Source organism: Chlorocebus sabaeus, chromosome 12 (genome assembly GCF_047675955.1).
Source record: "Chlorocebus sabaeus isolate Y175 chromosome 12, mChlSab1.0.hap1, whole genome shotgun sequence".
Classification (NCBI taxonomy): Eukaryota; Metazoa; Chordata; class Mammalia; order Primates; family Cercopithecidae; genus Chlorocebus; species Chlorocebus sabaeus.
The window spans coordinates 81,562,801-81,577,503 of NC_132915.1; the positions used below are offsets into that span (position 1 = coordinate 81,562,801).

General features: G+C 42.0%; 1 protein-coding gene across 3 annotated transcripts in view; it reads right to left on the reverse strand.

Moving 5' to 3' along the window:
* The window catches only part of LOC103219016 (prostaglandin reductase 1), a 35,640-nt gene that overhangs the window by 15,156 nt on the left and 5,781 nt on the right, over window positions 1–14,703 (reverse strand). For all 3 annotated transcript variants that reach the window (XM_073021848.1, XM_073021850.1, XM_073021849.1), the window contains exons 4-7: window positions 14,045–14,101; window positions 8,585–8,752; window positions 5,393–5,510; window positions 130–285 (exon numbers count right to left, since the gene is read on the reverse strand). In XM_073021848.1, the coding sequence (XP_072877949.1) occupies window positions 130–285; window positions 5,393–5,510; window positions 8,585–8,752; window positions 14,045–14,101 (499 nt within the window). The remainder of the gene's footprint in view (window positions 1–129; window positions 286–5,392; window positions 5,511–8,584; window positions 8,753–14,044; window positions 14,102–14,703) is intronic.

Here is a 14,703-nt window from a genome sequence, read left to right on the forward strand (position 1 = left end):
CCTCCTGCTGTGCATCCCAGTTCCTGATAGGCTATGGACCACTAACCATCCATGGCCCAGGGGTAGGAGACTCCTGCCTTATATAGTGCTTCATTAATAAATCAGATATTAAGTCCAGTTTGTACTTACATTATCAAAATAACAATCGTAACCATCAGGAGAGGCTTTCTTCAAGGTTTCTTCCAAAGACTCTACTGTCTTGTAGTTAAAGACAACATCAAATCCAAGCTTTTGAAGGTAGGCAACCTTTTTATCAGACCCTGCTGCTGCAACAACTTTGCAGCCCTAAATAGAAAAAAACAAACAAACAAAAAAAGGAAACCATGAATAAGCCACAAGCATGGACCATGGACCAACACCACTTTCCTGGTCCAGCACGCCTAGGTTCCCTAAGAACACTCTCCTAGGTGCTGAGCCACATATATAAGGAATACCATAATGGGCCAAAAGATCCCTCCTCCCTGGACCATCCTACAACTCAGCTTCAGCTTGCTTCTGACCACCCATCAGGTCTCTTCTGCATTTATTTGGTTCATAGTTCCACCAGCTGGTTTAACAACCGATGCATTTGACTTCCTTGGTTCTTGGTTTCTGGGCTTCTCTTCCTGCAATGCAGTATATGCCACCTCTTGGTACGGTCATTCTTCAGACTATTATTTTGTCTCAGCTCTGTGACTCCCACATCACAAACAGTCCTCCTGGTAACTGCCCCCTTATCCTTTCTTGATTTTTTAGATGTTTATATTTTTTTGAGACATGGTCTCACTCTGTTGCCTGGGCTGGAGTGCAGTGACACACACATGGCTCACTACAACCTTGACCTCTTAAGCTCAAGTGATCCTCCCACCTCAGCCTCCTGATTAGCTGGGACCACAGGTGCATGCCGCTACATCTGGCTTATATTGTTTAAATTTTCATAGAGACAGGGTCACACTATGTTGCCCAGGCTGATCTTGAACTCCTGGGCTCAAGTGATCCTCCTGCCTTGGCCTCCTAAAGTTCTGGGATTACAGGCATGAGCCACTGCACCAGGCCCTTTGATTTAGTCCAAAGCACCAGACCAGATGCTTTCTAATCCCAGAGCAGCTAGGAAGCATTCTGAAAAGCACTTTCAGCATGAGACTATAGATTATATTGGCTCATAGAAACTAGCTTTTCAGAAAGTTCCTTATAGTCTAAAAGTATCATGAAGACCAGAATATGTGCCACTGTGCGTTTTCAATCGAGGAAAAACCCCAACTGGATTTACATGAATCTCTGTACAAATAGTGACAGCCATATGCTTTTTCCATTCCTTCATGATTCCAGAAAAAACTATTGCAAGAGAGCCATCCTTGTTCCTTTTTCCTTCTAAGACTATGGACTATCATAGGATGATCTCTTGTACTCTTATGACCTCCTTTATTGAGATTATTAATTAATCTATTAATTCTATCTATTAATTCTAACCCATTTTTCTTTTTTTTCTTTTTCTTTTTTTTTTTTTTTGAGACAGAGTCTCGCTCTGTGGCCCAGGCTGGAGTGCAGTGCCGGATCTCAGCTCACTGCAAGCTCCCCATCCCGGGTTCACGCCATTCTCCTGTCTCAGCCTCCCGAGTAGTCCGGACTACAGGCGCCCGCCACCTCGCCCGGCTAGTTTTTTGTATTTTTTAGTAGAGATGGGGTTTCACCGCGTTAGCCAGGATGGTCTCGATCTCCTGACCTCGTGATCCGCCCCTCTCGGCCTCCCAGAGTGCTGGGATTACAAACTTGAGCCACTGTGCCTGACCTCTAACCCATTTTTCTCTGCTAAGTTCCAAATCAGTATTTCCAACAACCTCTAGATATCCTCACACTTGGATGTCCTATAGGTTCCTCATAATTAGTGTGTTCAAAAGGGAATATACTTTTTTCCTTGCTTCTTACTTGTTTCTTTTCTATCCACTATTGCAGAGAAGGATACCACTCAGTTATCCAAACCTGAAAAACATGGCTCAAAGGAGAAGCTTTCCTTTGTCTTATGATCCACGTCCAGTCACCTGGTTTTCTTCCTCTTTTTTAACCAAACACCCTTAAAAGCTGACTCTGGGCCGGGTGCGGTGGCTAAAGCCTGTAACCCCAGCACTCTGGGAGGCTGAGACGGGCGGATCACGAGGTCAGGAGATCGAGACCATCCTGGCTAACACGGTGAAACCCCGTCTCCACTAAAAAAAAATGCAAAAAACTAGCCGGGCGTGGTGGCGGGCGCCTATAGTCCCAGCTACTCAGGAGGCTGAGGCAGGAGAATGGTGTAAACCCAGGAGGCGGAGCTTACAGTGGAGCTGAGATCCAGCCACTGCACTCCAGCCTGGGCGACAGAGCGAGACTCCGTCTCAAAAAAAAAAAAGCTGACTCTGGGCCAGGCGCGGTGGCTCATGCCTGTAATCCCAGCACTCTGGGAGGCTGCGGCGGGCAGATTCCCATTGGTTGGGGGTTCGAGACCAGCCTGAGCAACATGGAGAAACCCCGTCTCTACTAAAAATACAAAAGTAACCAGGCCTGGTGGCGCATGCCTGTAATCCCAGCTACTTGGGAGGCTGAGGCAGGAGAATCGCATGAACCCAGGAGGCAGAGGTTGCAGTGAGCTGAGATCATGCCATCGCACTCCAGCCTGAGCAACAAGAGCAAAACTCTGTCTCAAAAAAAAAAAAAAAAAAAAGCTGACTCTGACTTCCAATCTGTCGATGCATCAAAATTTTCATCTGAATTATTATAAGAGCCTCCTAAGTGGACTTCTTGTCTCTAGTATAGTGTCCATAGGAACTATTCTGCTACCAATGCCTAAGTGATGTTTCTAAAAAGCGGAGCCAATCATGTCACTTCTTTAAGGATTGAGTATAAATTTGTTAGCATGGCAGTCTCCAGTGGAATTTCTACAGGGAAGAGTAGATATTTTAAAAGATGCCTTCATACCATTTCAAGTTTCTCAGTGAAATTCAAAAGGATACTGCATTAGTCAACAAGTGCAGATTATGGGGAAAGAATCCCAGAATATGATGATCCTCAGCTATGAAAAACTTAACCGCTAATCTAGAAACCGATGCTGCTGAAAGTCATGTAATTCAATTGGAGGACCAGATTAAGAAAGTACAGAATTCAGAGCAAAAAGTACAAAAGATGTAATGATGAGAGCAAAGATAGAATACAAGAATAGTCCTAAAGGAAACGGAATGAATATATACCATTTCTCATGAAGAAAACAGAATAGATGAAAAAAATAATTAAATAGAAGAAGAAAACTGTTCTTCATCTGAAGGAAAACGTTGACCTTCAGATTATAAAGGCTAACTAAGTTCCAGGCAGGATTAAACAAAGACAGATACAGACATTTCCTGCTGATATTTCTAAATTCAAAGAAAAACAAGAAATACTTATCAGCACCTAAAAGAAAAGTCTAATTACCTACAAAGGAAAGAGAATCAGATTGGCTTTGAATGTCTCATCTGCAACACTAAATAGAAATAGAAAAAGTAGAGTAATTTTATAGAGCTTTGAGGGTAAGAGATTGGGTACTTTGAATTTTTTTTTTTTTTTTAATTTAGAGACAAGGTCTCACAACATTGTCCAGACTGGTCTTGAACTCCTGAGCTTAAGAGATCCTCTTGCCTCAGCCAGAATTCTGAAAAGATGGGATTATAGGCAGACACCACTGCACGTGGCAGGTCCTTTGAATTCTATATGCATCCAAATTAAAAGGCATTTTCAGATGTCATAACCAAAAGGTTTTCATAATAATATGAGATTTTTACTATTTATTAGATTATTGAATAAAAAACTAGGATGTAGGGGTAGAATATGGGGAAAAATATACTGTTAGAAGTTCATATACATATATTGTATATATGTTTACTTTTTGTATGTAAAATATTTATATGAAGAGAAGCAGGATACAAATAAAACAGATTTTAAATAATTGGTAAAAAGGTAAACACTAGCAGAACGTAATAAAACTTAGATTCTCAGTAATTAGAGGAAAAAGAACAAAGAAAATAACACAGAAAGAAATAACCAATAAATGGAAAACAAAGTAAGATAACATAAATATGACCAAACATTCCAGTTATGACTATTAATATGAATGGCTTAAATATAACTATTACAGCACTGAGACTTTCAGATGGGCTAAGAATTAAATGCAAATAGCTGCATTTTACAGAAACACACATAAAATGGACAGAAAGGTTGAATATAAAAGAATAGGTTTAAGCGCAAGTCCTTTCAAAGTTAAGAGATAAAAGCCCCGTAAGGTTTTAATAGGATATTTGAAATAGGAATATTTAGAAATAATCCTAATTCATTTTGTAATTTTAGCATAATCCAAGCCTAGCTAAATTCTAGAAGAAAAAGTAAACTTTAAACCAAATTCACTTGTGAATATAGATGCAAAATTTCTATTTTAAATGTTATCAAGTAAATTCCAAAGGTATAAGCCCATAATATAGCATACACAGGTAAAGCTTATTCTGGAAATGTGAGAATGGTTCGAAATTGGAAAACTAATGTAATTCATTCATGGAAATGTAAACCTGATAAATGTTGCAATGGCACTTGATAAAATTTAATATCTACTCCTATTTAGTTACTTACTTAAACAAATTATTCTACAACTTCTATGGTAGCCTCATATTTGTATTCCAAGCTCCCATTAGCACTGGAGACCAGTCCAAACCCTTGGCCGTTGGTTGTAGCCCTGTACTCATCTGTACCCCATCTAACTTGTCCCCTAGGACCTAGGTCCTGAATCCTGCATCCCAGCCTTGGGCAAAGGATCAGTCAAGACGCATCACCTTCCCACTATGTAATAACAAATCCCTACTGTGTCTGAGTTGTCGCCTACTCTATACACTCACCATCAGATTGGATCCCTTGAGCAGACATCTGCCTGAATTAGAGCCAATGTTTCCTTGTCCTAGGTACTGCCAGGAGTTAGTTCCCAAGCCATGGCCCCACTGCTCTGGGCTGAATGCCCATTTCTTTCTAGTACAATAGCCTTTGCAGTGGGGCCACATGGGTGATGACTCTTAGTTGGCTAATCTCAAGTTCCTTCTTCTATTGCTAAGGACAATCATGAAGAAAGAAGATTAAGCTGTAGTGATAGAATGTTCAGTAGAAAATATGAAAATGATAAATGCTGATAAACTCACTACTGTAGACAGAGGCCATTTCTGACTTGATTGTCTGCAATGTTATCAAATAACAATGTTCAGCTTATCTTTGGTCTAGTTTTCCTCATTCTTCCAATTTCTCAGTGTCCAACTTCTAAAGAAGACCACTGGACTATAAATTCCCTAAGGCCAAGGAATATCTGCTGTGTTCACTGTTGCATTCCCAGTGGGTTTAGAATAGAGGCTTGTTACTGGAGAAAGGCACTTACCTTGAGCTTTGCAATCTGCCCCACAACAGAGCCCACAGCTCCAGCTGCTGCATTAACCATCACTGTTTCTCCACCCTTCACACCACAGATGTCAAGTAGGCCAAAGTAGGCAGTCAGGCTAAAGGAAGAAAATTAAGGATATATGAATAGAGTTGTTTCTTTCCTCTATAACTCATTTATATGTATCTTGAAGGCCTTCTCAATGGTCCAGTGCCATAGGTCTGAGTAAAAGACAAAAATATAGGAAATAAATATTGCCAGTCACTGTTGCTTTACTTCCTCCATCTCTACTCTCAGATAGGAATAAAAATGATGTGAACTAGGGAGGGAAGGGAGAGTTGGCTAGAAAGGGGCTGTATCCTGTCCATTCACAGGCCAAATTTCAGGGGCAAAAGATAGACCATCTTTCTCAAACTTTGGGGATTCAAGAAGAGAGAGCTATGTATCATTCCCATGTAAGTTCTATGGAGATGATGAGCTTCATGGGAGAAGCCCCATGTTATCATGGTGACATAGCCACAGATAGCTACGATGTGTGATATTAGGCATGAGAGGGTCACAGGGAGCATCTGGAGCTTTCCATGGCTCCAAAGTGGTATGGAAGACCTTCCGAAATATCCCCATATTACCATAAGTAAGATGTCAAAGTTAGCTTGCACGAAAAGAGCTACTGGATATACAAAGATGCAGCACTGGCAGTACTGATGGGGACTGGGTGAAGACACCACCACATCTCATTGGATTTCGAGTTTGGAAGGTGATAGGATTGAAGACTTTCTTCACAACCAAAGTTTCCTCGTGTCTCCCTTCACCTCTTCTCCCCTACACCTGGCTCACAGTCCAGAGGGAATGATGGATAACGGAGGAGAACAGAGAGGAAGAGCCCTCATCCGTAGAGGGTACAGGGCAGGCAGGAAAGACCAAGAAGGGCTGGAATTGTTTAGTGCCCACTAATTTCATGTAAGACGGTATTCAGCATCCTCTACTTTCACAATGATGTCCTTGGCAGTGGCAATTTTGAGGAGTTCAAATTCTCAGTGAAATATGAATTTGGGGTACCTAGGAGTTGTTTTTGTTTAGAGGCTGATCATTTGACGGTATATATGTATTTCCATTTCATTCGTCAGAAAACCTTCAAAGTGTAAAAAAGGAAGGGGAAGGAAGGGTGGGAAGAAGGAAGGGGGGAAAAGATCTCAAAACTTAGAGAAAGGAAGTAACTTTGAGCAGGAGACCAGCTTAAGACCAGTACAGATCAAGATCAAGAAGTTGTTGTTGTCCCTCTTCTACTGACAGTGAACTTTTATTATCCTTGGAGCTTTGCAGCAACCCCAGGGAGAAGAAAGAAGAAATCCAAAGCTATATTTTTGCAGCCCTGGATCTGAGACAATAAAATCCAGACCCATTATAGTGATTGTTAAGCCACTTGCAGAATTTCAGACACATTCATGTAAAGTTATTTCTACATTAAAAACAAAAACAAAACAAAAAAAAACTACCTGTTGACATTACTTAGCTTACACAGCCTCTGACTATATTTGAGGCCCATGGGAGGTTGGCATTGAATAGAATGCAGTGACAGGCACAGAAAGCACCTTTTCTGAGAATCCAAATATCTAACATTCCCTTAACACAGTATTTTTCAAAAGGGGGAGGCAGCACCACCTGTCTCAGAATGACCTGAAAATTTTTTTTTTTTTTTTTTTTTTTTTTTTTGAGACAGAGTCTTGCCCTGTCGCCCAGGCTGGAGTGTAATGGCATGATCTTGGCTCACTGCAACCTCAGGCTCCTGGATTCAAACGATTCTCCTGCCGCAGCCTCTCCAGTAGCAGGGATTGCAGACACGCGCCACCACACCTGGCTAATTTTTTGTATCTTTAGTAGAGACAGGGTTTCACCATGTTAACCAGGGTAGTCTCGAACTCCTGACCTTGTGATCTGCCCGCCTCTGCCTCCCAAAGTGCTGGAATTACTGGTGTGAGCCACCGCACCCAGCTGAAATGTTTACTAAACATTTAGATTCTCAGGCCTCACCCTAGACCCACTGATTCAGAAATAATCCAAATGTTAATAAGACTCTAGGTGATTCTTATGAATGCTAGCAATTCAGAACTACTCCCTTTACAAAAAAAATTTTTTTGAGACAGGGTCTTGCGCTGTTGCCTAGGCTGGAGTACAGTGGCGCAATCATAGCTCACTGCAGCCTCAACCTCTAAGGCTCAATGGATCCTCCCACCTCAACCTCCCAAGTAGCTGGGACTACAGGCACATACCACCACACCCAACTAATTTCTAAAATTTTTTTGTAGAGACAAGGTCTCACTATGTTGCCCAGGCTGGTTTCCAACTCCTTACCTAAGACGATCCTCCTGCCTTAGCCTCCCAAAGTGCTGGAATTACCAGCATGAGCCACCATACCTGGCTGGGATGGGTCAACTTTCAAGAATGCTAGGACTTCTGATACTATAAGAGACTATAAGAGAAGTTGAACTTTGAAACCTAGGGTGTCTTTTAGCTGTCCAGACTCCACAGATTTAACATTCCCCCAAAGTTTTGCATCATTTCTTTCAACTAAGCTGGAAGAGCACATGTATTTGCTCTCCAAACCATTGACCAAAGTACACCATTAATTTTCCCTCAAGAATTTCTTTACTTTTGGCTTCTTCATCTTATCTCCATTTTATTTTATTTTATTTATTTATTTTTTTATTTTTTGAGATGGAATCTCACTCTGTCACCCAGGCTGGAGTGTAGTGGTGTGATCTCGGCCCACTGCAACCTCCGCCTCCTGGGTTCAAGCGATTCTCCTGCCTCAGCCTCCTTAGTAGCAGAGAGTACAGGTACATGCCACCATGGCTGGCTAATTTTTGTATTTTTAGTAGAGACATGTTGGTCTCTACATGTTGGTCAGGATGGTCTCGAACTGCTGACCTCGTGATCCGCCTGCCTCGGCTTCCGAAAGTGCTGGGATTACAGGCATGAGCCACCGTGTCCGGCCTCCATTTTATTTTAAAAGGAGATAATGTTTGGGAAAGGCTTTGTGTATCTTAGATCAGAATACCTAATTGAAAGCCTACTCTGGAAATATCTAGAAGGTATATTGGGAGAGGGGGATGCTGGTTGTCACAGGAGGAATAACTCAATCAGAAAGTATAACCTCTGCTTCTCTTTTGTGGTTATATCCATGAAACTCACCCTGGCATGCCAACTGTCCCCAGAGCCAAAGACACTGGTATTGTGTCTGGCCACTCTGTCAGTAGCTTTTCCAGATCTTTCCCATCAGAAATGGAGTGTGTTGTCCAGCCTGGAGAAGTCAGTACAATAGTTCCTTTTGGTAGGTCTGCATTTTTACTTTCCACAACTCTGAAAGATAAAGCACATTAAGACATTAAGGCATGGGACATGTCTTCCCTTTCAAGGGAGTCAGGATGCTGTGGGGTTAGTGTTGACAAAAGGGCACTGAGGTTGATATTCCACAACTGATAGTCCACCACCCCCTCCATCTTAATTCTTAGCCATTGGCACAGGGATCATCAGAGAACTCTCAACTTACCCAGCCACTTGAGGAGTGGCTCATGGGGTGAGGAGCACCTGTTCTCACCCACTTCTATTCCTTTTAAGCAAGAGGCCTCTGTCCTCTGGCTCAAGGTGACCTGGACACTAGCCTTCTCTTCTTCAGGTGTCGCGCTCTTTCCCTTGGCCTTCCACTCTCCAGAATCTTTGAGATTTTCCTTTCTGTCCCTTTCACTCAACATATAAGTATGCTCAAGCAATTCTCCTGCCTCAGTCTGCCGAGTAGCTGGGATTACAGGCGCCCACCACCACACTAGGCTAATTTTTATGTTTTTAGTAGGGACGGGGTTTCACCATGTTGACCAGGCTGGTCTCGAACTCCTGACCTCAGGTGATCCACCTGCCTTGGCCTCCCAATGTGCTGGGATTGCAGGTGTGAGCCACTGCGCCCGGCCTACCCTTTTCCATTCTATTAACACAGGGTCACCCAAAAGTCTCCCCTCATTGGTTCCCAGGATACTGATGATCTCTGCTGGCTTTTTGCCTCCTCCTCTAAGCTGCACCCTTTCTGTCTCATTTACTGATTCCCTTTTCTTCATCCAACTCTTTATCCTTCTTTACCATCTTTCGTCCCCAGATCATAAAGTTATATAACACATATTTATTCTAGAAAATTTTAAACATATAAAATAAAAATATCAGTTCTAATCTCACAGCACAAAGACAACTGCTAACATTTGGGTTATTTTATGTCAATCTTAATGGTATACTTAAAAATGTGTACGATACGTATTTTTTTATTTTTATTTATTTTCTTTGAGACAGAGACTTGCTCTGTCACCTGGCTGGAGTGCAATGGCGCCATCTCGGCATACTGCAACCTCTGACTCCCAGGTTCAAGCAATTCTCCTGCCTCAGCCTCCTGAATAGCTGGGACTACAGGCGCGTGCCATCACCCCCAGCTAATTTTTGTATTTTTAGTAGAGACGGGGTTTCACCATATTGGGCAGGATGGTCTTGATCTCTTGACCTCGTGATCCATCTGCCTTGTCCTCTCAAAGTGCTGGGATTATAGGCGTGAGCCACGCACCCGGCTGTTTTATACATATTTACATAATTGAAGTAATTGTATATGTTTTATAACCTATAATTTATGTCAACATTACATTGGTCTACATAATTTACACTGTTTTCCATATTAGTAAGAATCCTTCAAAAAATGTAATGAATTTAATTACGCCCCCTTTATTGGGATACTTTCAGTATTTTTCCCAATGTTAATTATTTTTTCCTTTTTTCTCTGAGTCTGCTTGCAAGGAAATATATTTTAATTAATATTCATAAACATTATTATTTTCTTTCTTTTTTTTTGAGACACGGTCTCCCTCTGTTGCTCAGGCTGGAGTGTAGTGGTGTGATCATGGCTCGCTGCAACCTCAACCTCCCCTGAGCTCAAATAATCCTCCTACCTTGACCTCCTGAGCAGCTGGGACCACAGTAGCACACTACCACATCCAGCTAATTTTTTTTTTGAGACGGAGTCTCGCTCTGTTGCCCAGGCTGGAGTGCAATAGTGCAATCTCAGCTCACTGCAAGCTCCGCCTTCCAGGTTCACACCATTCTCCTGCCTCAGCCTCCAGAGTAGCTGGGACTACAGGTGCCCGCCACCATGACCAGCTAATTTTTTGTATTTTTAGTAGCGATGGGGTTTCACCATGTTAGCCAGGATGGTCTCTATCTCCTGACCTCGTGATCCGCCTGCCTTGGCCTCCCAAAGTGCTGGGATTATAGGCGTGAGCCACCATGCCCAACCAATTTTTTTTTTTTTTTTTTTTTTTTTTGAGACAAAGAGTTTCAATCTGTTGCCCAGGCTGGAGTGCAATGGCATGATATCAGCTCACTGCAACCTCCACCTCCCAGGTTCAAGCAATTCTCGTGCCTTGGCCTCCTGAATAGCTGGGATTACAGGCGACCACCACCACGCCCAGCTAATTTTTGTATTTTTAGTAGAGACGAGGTTTCACCCTGTTGCCCGGGCTAATCTTGAACTCCTGACCTCAGGTGATCCACTCACCTCAGCCTCCCAAAGTACTGAGATTACAGGTGTGAGCCACTGTGCCCAGACTTTTTTGTATTTTTTTGTAGAGATGGGGTCTCAAACTCCCAGATCCACCCACCTCAGCCTCCTAAAGTGCTGGGATTATAGGAATGAGCCACTGCACTTGGCTCAATACTGTTTCCTTAGTCAGGATTTCTATAAATGGTATTACTAGGTCAAAGAGTATTAAAACGTTTGTAACTCTTTTTTTTTTTTTTTTTTTTTTTTTTTTTTTGAGACGGAGTCTCACTCTGTCGCCCAGGCTGGAGGGCAGTGGCCGGATCTCAGCTCACTGCAAGCTCCGCCTCCTGGGTTCACGCCATTCTCCTGCCTCAGCCTCCCGAGTAGCTGGGACTACAGGCACCCGCCACCTCGCCCGGCTAGTTTTTTGTATTTTTAGTAGAGACGGGGTTTCACCGTGTTAGCCAGGATGGTCTGGATCTCCTGACCTCGTGATCCGCCCGTCTCGGCCTCCCAAAGTGCTGGGATTACAGGCTTGAGCCACCGCGCCCGGCCCAAAACGTTTGTAACTCTTGCTGCATATTGCCAAAATCCCAAATTAAACTATAAAATACAGAAAACATGAATATTTTTTTTTTTTTTTCAGACAGAGTCTGGCTCTGTCGCCCAAGGCTGGAGTGCAATGGCGCGATCTCTGCTCACTCCAACCTGCACCTCCTTGGTTCAAGCGATTCTCCTGCCTCAGCTTCCCAAGTAGCTGGGATTACAAGCGTCTACCACTGTGCCTAGCTAATTTTTGTACTTTTAGTGGGGATGGGGTTTTGCCATGTTAGCCAGGCTGGTTTCGAACTCCCGACCTCAGGTGATCCGCCTGCCTTGGCCTCCCAGAGTGCTGGGATTGCAAGCGTGAGCCACCGCCCCCGGTATGAATAAATATTTTAGTAATTATGGAGTGGGGAATCCCTTTCTAAGCATGAGATGAAACCGAAGGACCATAACTATAAATACTTATAATTTTATCACATAAAATTTTAAACTGTAATTGGACACAGAAGGAAGATCAACAAATGCGCGAACATTTGCAACACTAATATCCTGAACATACAAGAAGCTTGTACAAATCCATATAACAAACGATAAGACCTAAAGGAAACGGGCAAAGGATATAAACAGACAATCCACAGAAGAAAATTGAGAATTAACCTACAAAAAGAAGATCAACATCACTAATAATAAAAGAAATGCAAACTAAACTAAGCATAAAGTATCAATATATTCATCTCAGGTTGCTGAGACTGATAGTGAACAGTATAAGGGAAACAGGTTAATACTATTTGTAGGAGTGAACATTCATACTTTTTTTTTTTTTTTTTGAGACCAAGTGTCACTCTATCGCCCAGGCTGGAGAGCAGAGGTGTGTTCTCAGCTCACTGCAACCTCTGCCTCCTGGGTTCAAGCGATTCTCATGCCTCAGCCTCCTGAATAGCTAGGATTACAGATGCCCACCACCACACCTGGCTAATTTTTGTGTTTTTAGTAGAGATGGGGTTTTGTCATGTTGGCCAGGCTGGTCTCAAACTCTTGACCTCAAGTCATCTTCCTGCCTTGGCCTCCCAAAGTGCTGGGATTACAGGCATGAGCCACTGCGTCTGGCCTTCATATAATTTTTCTGAAGAACAATTTGTCATCATCTTTTCAGATTAAAAATATACATTTCTTTGGGTCTAGAATTTATACTTCTGGGAATTTAATGTAAAGCAATACTCATCCAAGAAGGCAAAGAAAACACACATACACACATATAAATACATACATGCTCCTTCAAGAATTATTTGTCATAGAAAAAACTGAAAACAGTTGTTATCAGTAGTAGATTAGTTAAATAGTGGAATATAATAAAATAACTTGCAGCTATTAAAAGGTAGGTGGTATATTTATATACTGTCAATAAAATATATCCTTAACATACTAATTGAGAGAAAGCAGTTTTCTGAAGGGCATATAATTCCATTTAAAATTCATATATAGGCTGGGCGTGGTGGCTCATGCCTGTAATCCCAGCACTTTGGGAGGCTGAGGCAGGAGGATCAGCAGAGGTCAGGAACTCTAGACTAGCCAGACCAACATGGAGAAACCCCATCTCTACTAAAAGTACAAAATTTGCCAGGTGTGCTGGTGCATGCCTGTAAACCCAGCTACTCGGGAGACTGAGGCAGAAGAATCAGAATCGCTTGAACCTGGGCGGTGGAGGTTGCGGTGAGCCAAGATTGTGCCATTGCATTCCAGCATGGGCAACAAGAGCAAGACTCTGTCTCAAAAGAATAGTAACAATAAAATAAAGCGAAATTTATATATAAAAGTATGTGCACTGAACAATTTTTCTTTTTCTTTTTCTTTTCTTTCTTTCTTTATTTTTTTTGAGATGGACTTTTGCTCTATCGCTCAGGCTGGAGTGCAGTGGTGCAACCTTGGCTCACTGCAACCTCCGCCTCCCGGGTTCAAGCAATTCTCCTGCCTCAGCCTCCCAAGTAGCTAGGATTACAGGCATGCACCACCACACCCAGTTAATTTTTGTATTTTTAGTAGAGACAGGGTTTCACCGTGTTGGTCAGGCAGGTCTCCAACTCCTGACTTCAAGTGATCTGCCCACCTTGGCTTCCCAAAGTGCTGGAATTACAGGCATCAGCCACTGTGCTGGCCCACAATTTTTGAAATATTAATATATGAACAATAGTTGCCTTAAGGTTCAGATGACGGGAGAACTTTCAATTTCCAAGATAAAAATTTTTGTTTTGTTTCAATTCTTACAATAATCATGACCTGGACGAATACTTTTTTTTTTTTTTTAACTAATTAAAAGTAAGGATGGCAAAGTAAAGCTGAAAAAATGACAATTTCACACCCTTCCCTCCTTTCCAGCTAATCAGGAAGGGAACAGGATTTCCCAAGTTGATTCCAAGATCACACAGTGAGTGACCCACACAGGCTGAAGAAATTGTAGGAGTGATGGACAGAGACAGGACCCAGCAGGAGGTGAAGAGGAGACATATTTTCCAAGCATTGGGACAAATGGAAATAATTACCTGGCCACTTGCTGCCCCATCATTGTATCACCTTCTTTCAATGTTTTGGCTAAAAATCTGAAAAAAAAAAAAAAAAAAAAAAAAAAAAAAAAAAAAAAACCATTCTTAATACATAAGAGCAACAGGGGACTGTTTTGAGTTTCAAGCCAAATGAAAAACTGCTGGGTAAGTGTATGCAGCAATAAAACCCAGACAGATGATGAAGCACTACAACTAGGTGAGATGCAGGAGGAAAGCTGTTAGAGGAAGTTCTGCTCTGTGACCTCAGATAAGCACTCCGCTTGGATTTTTTAATGAGTGAACACAAAAGTCTTACCGCCATGTTCAAGTAAAGATGAATTTCTACCAATGACTTAAAAAATATAACCCAGGCACCACTGGGTGGTTATTACCCAAAACACTAGCTACACAAAAAGATGCCAATTAACATTTTTAACTGTATTTTCCACTTCAGATTTGAATCTTTATCAATGAGCTATGAAAAAAATGTAAAAGAATGATGGCTATGTTATTTACCTGGGCAAAAAAATACTGAGGACTTAGTGGTCAATAAAGCCTTTTGATTTCCTCCCCTTCCTGAGTTGTTTGCTGAGTATATAAGTTTGAGTCAACTGCAGATTTACCTACATTAAAAGAATACAGGTAAATGGAAGGCCAGA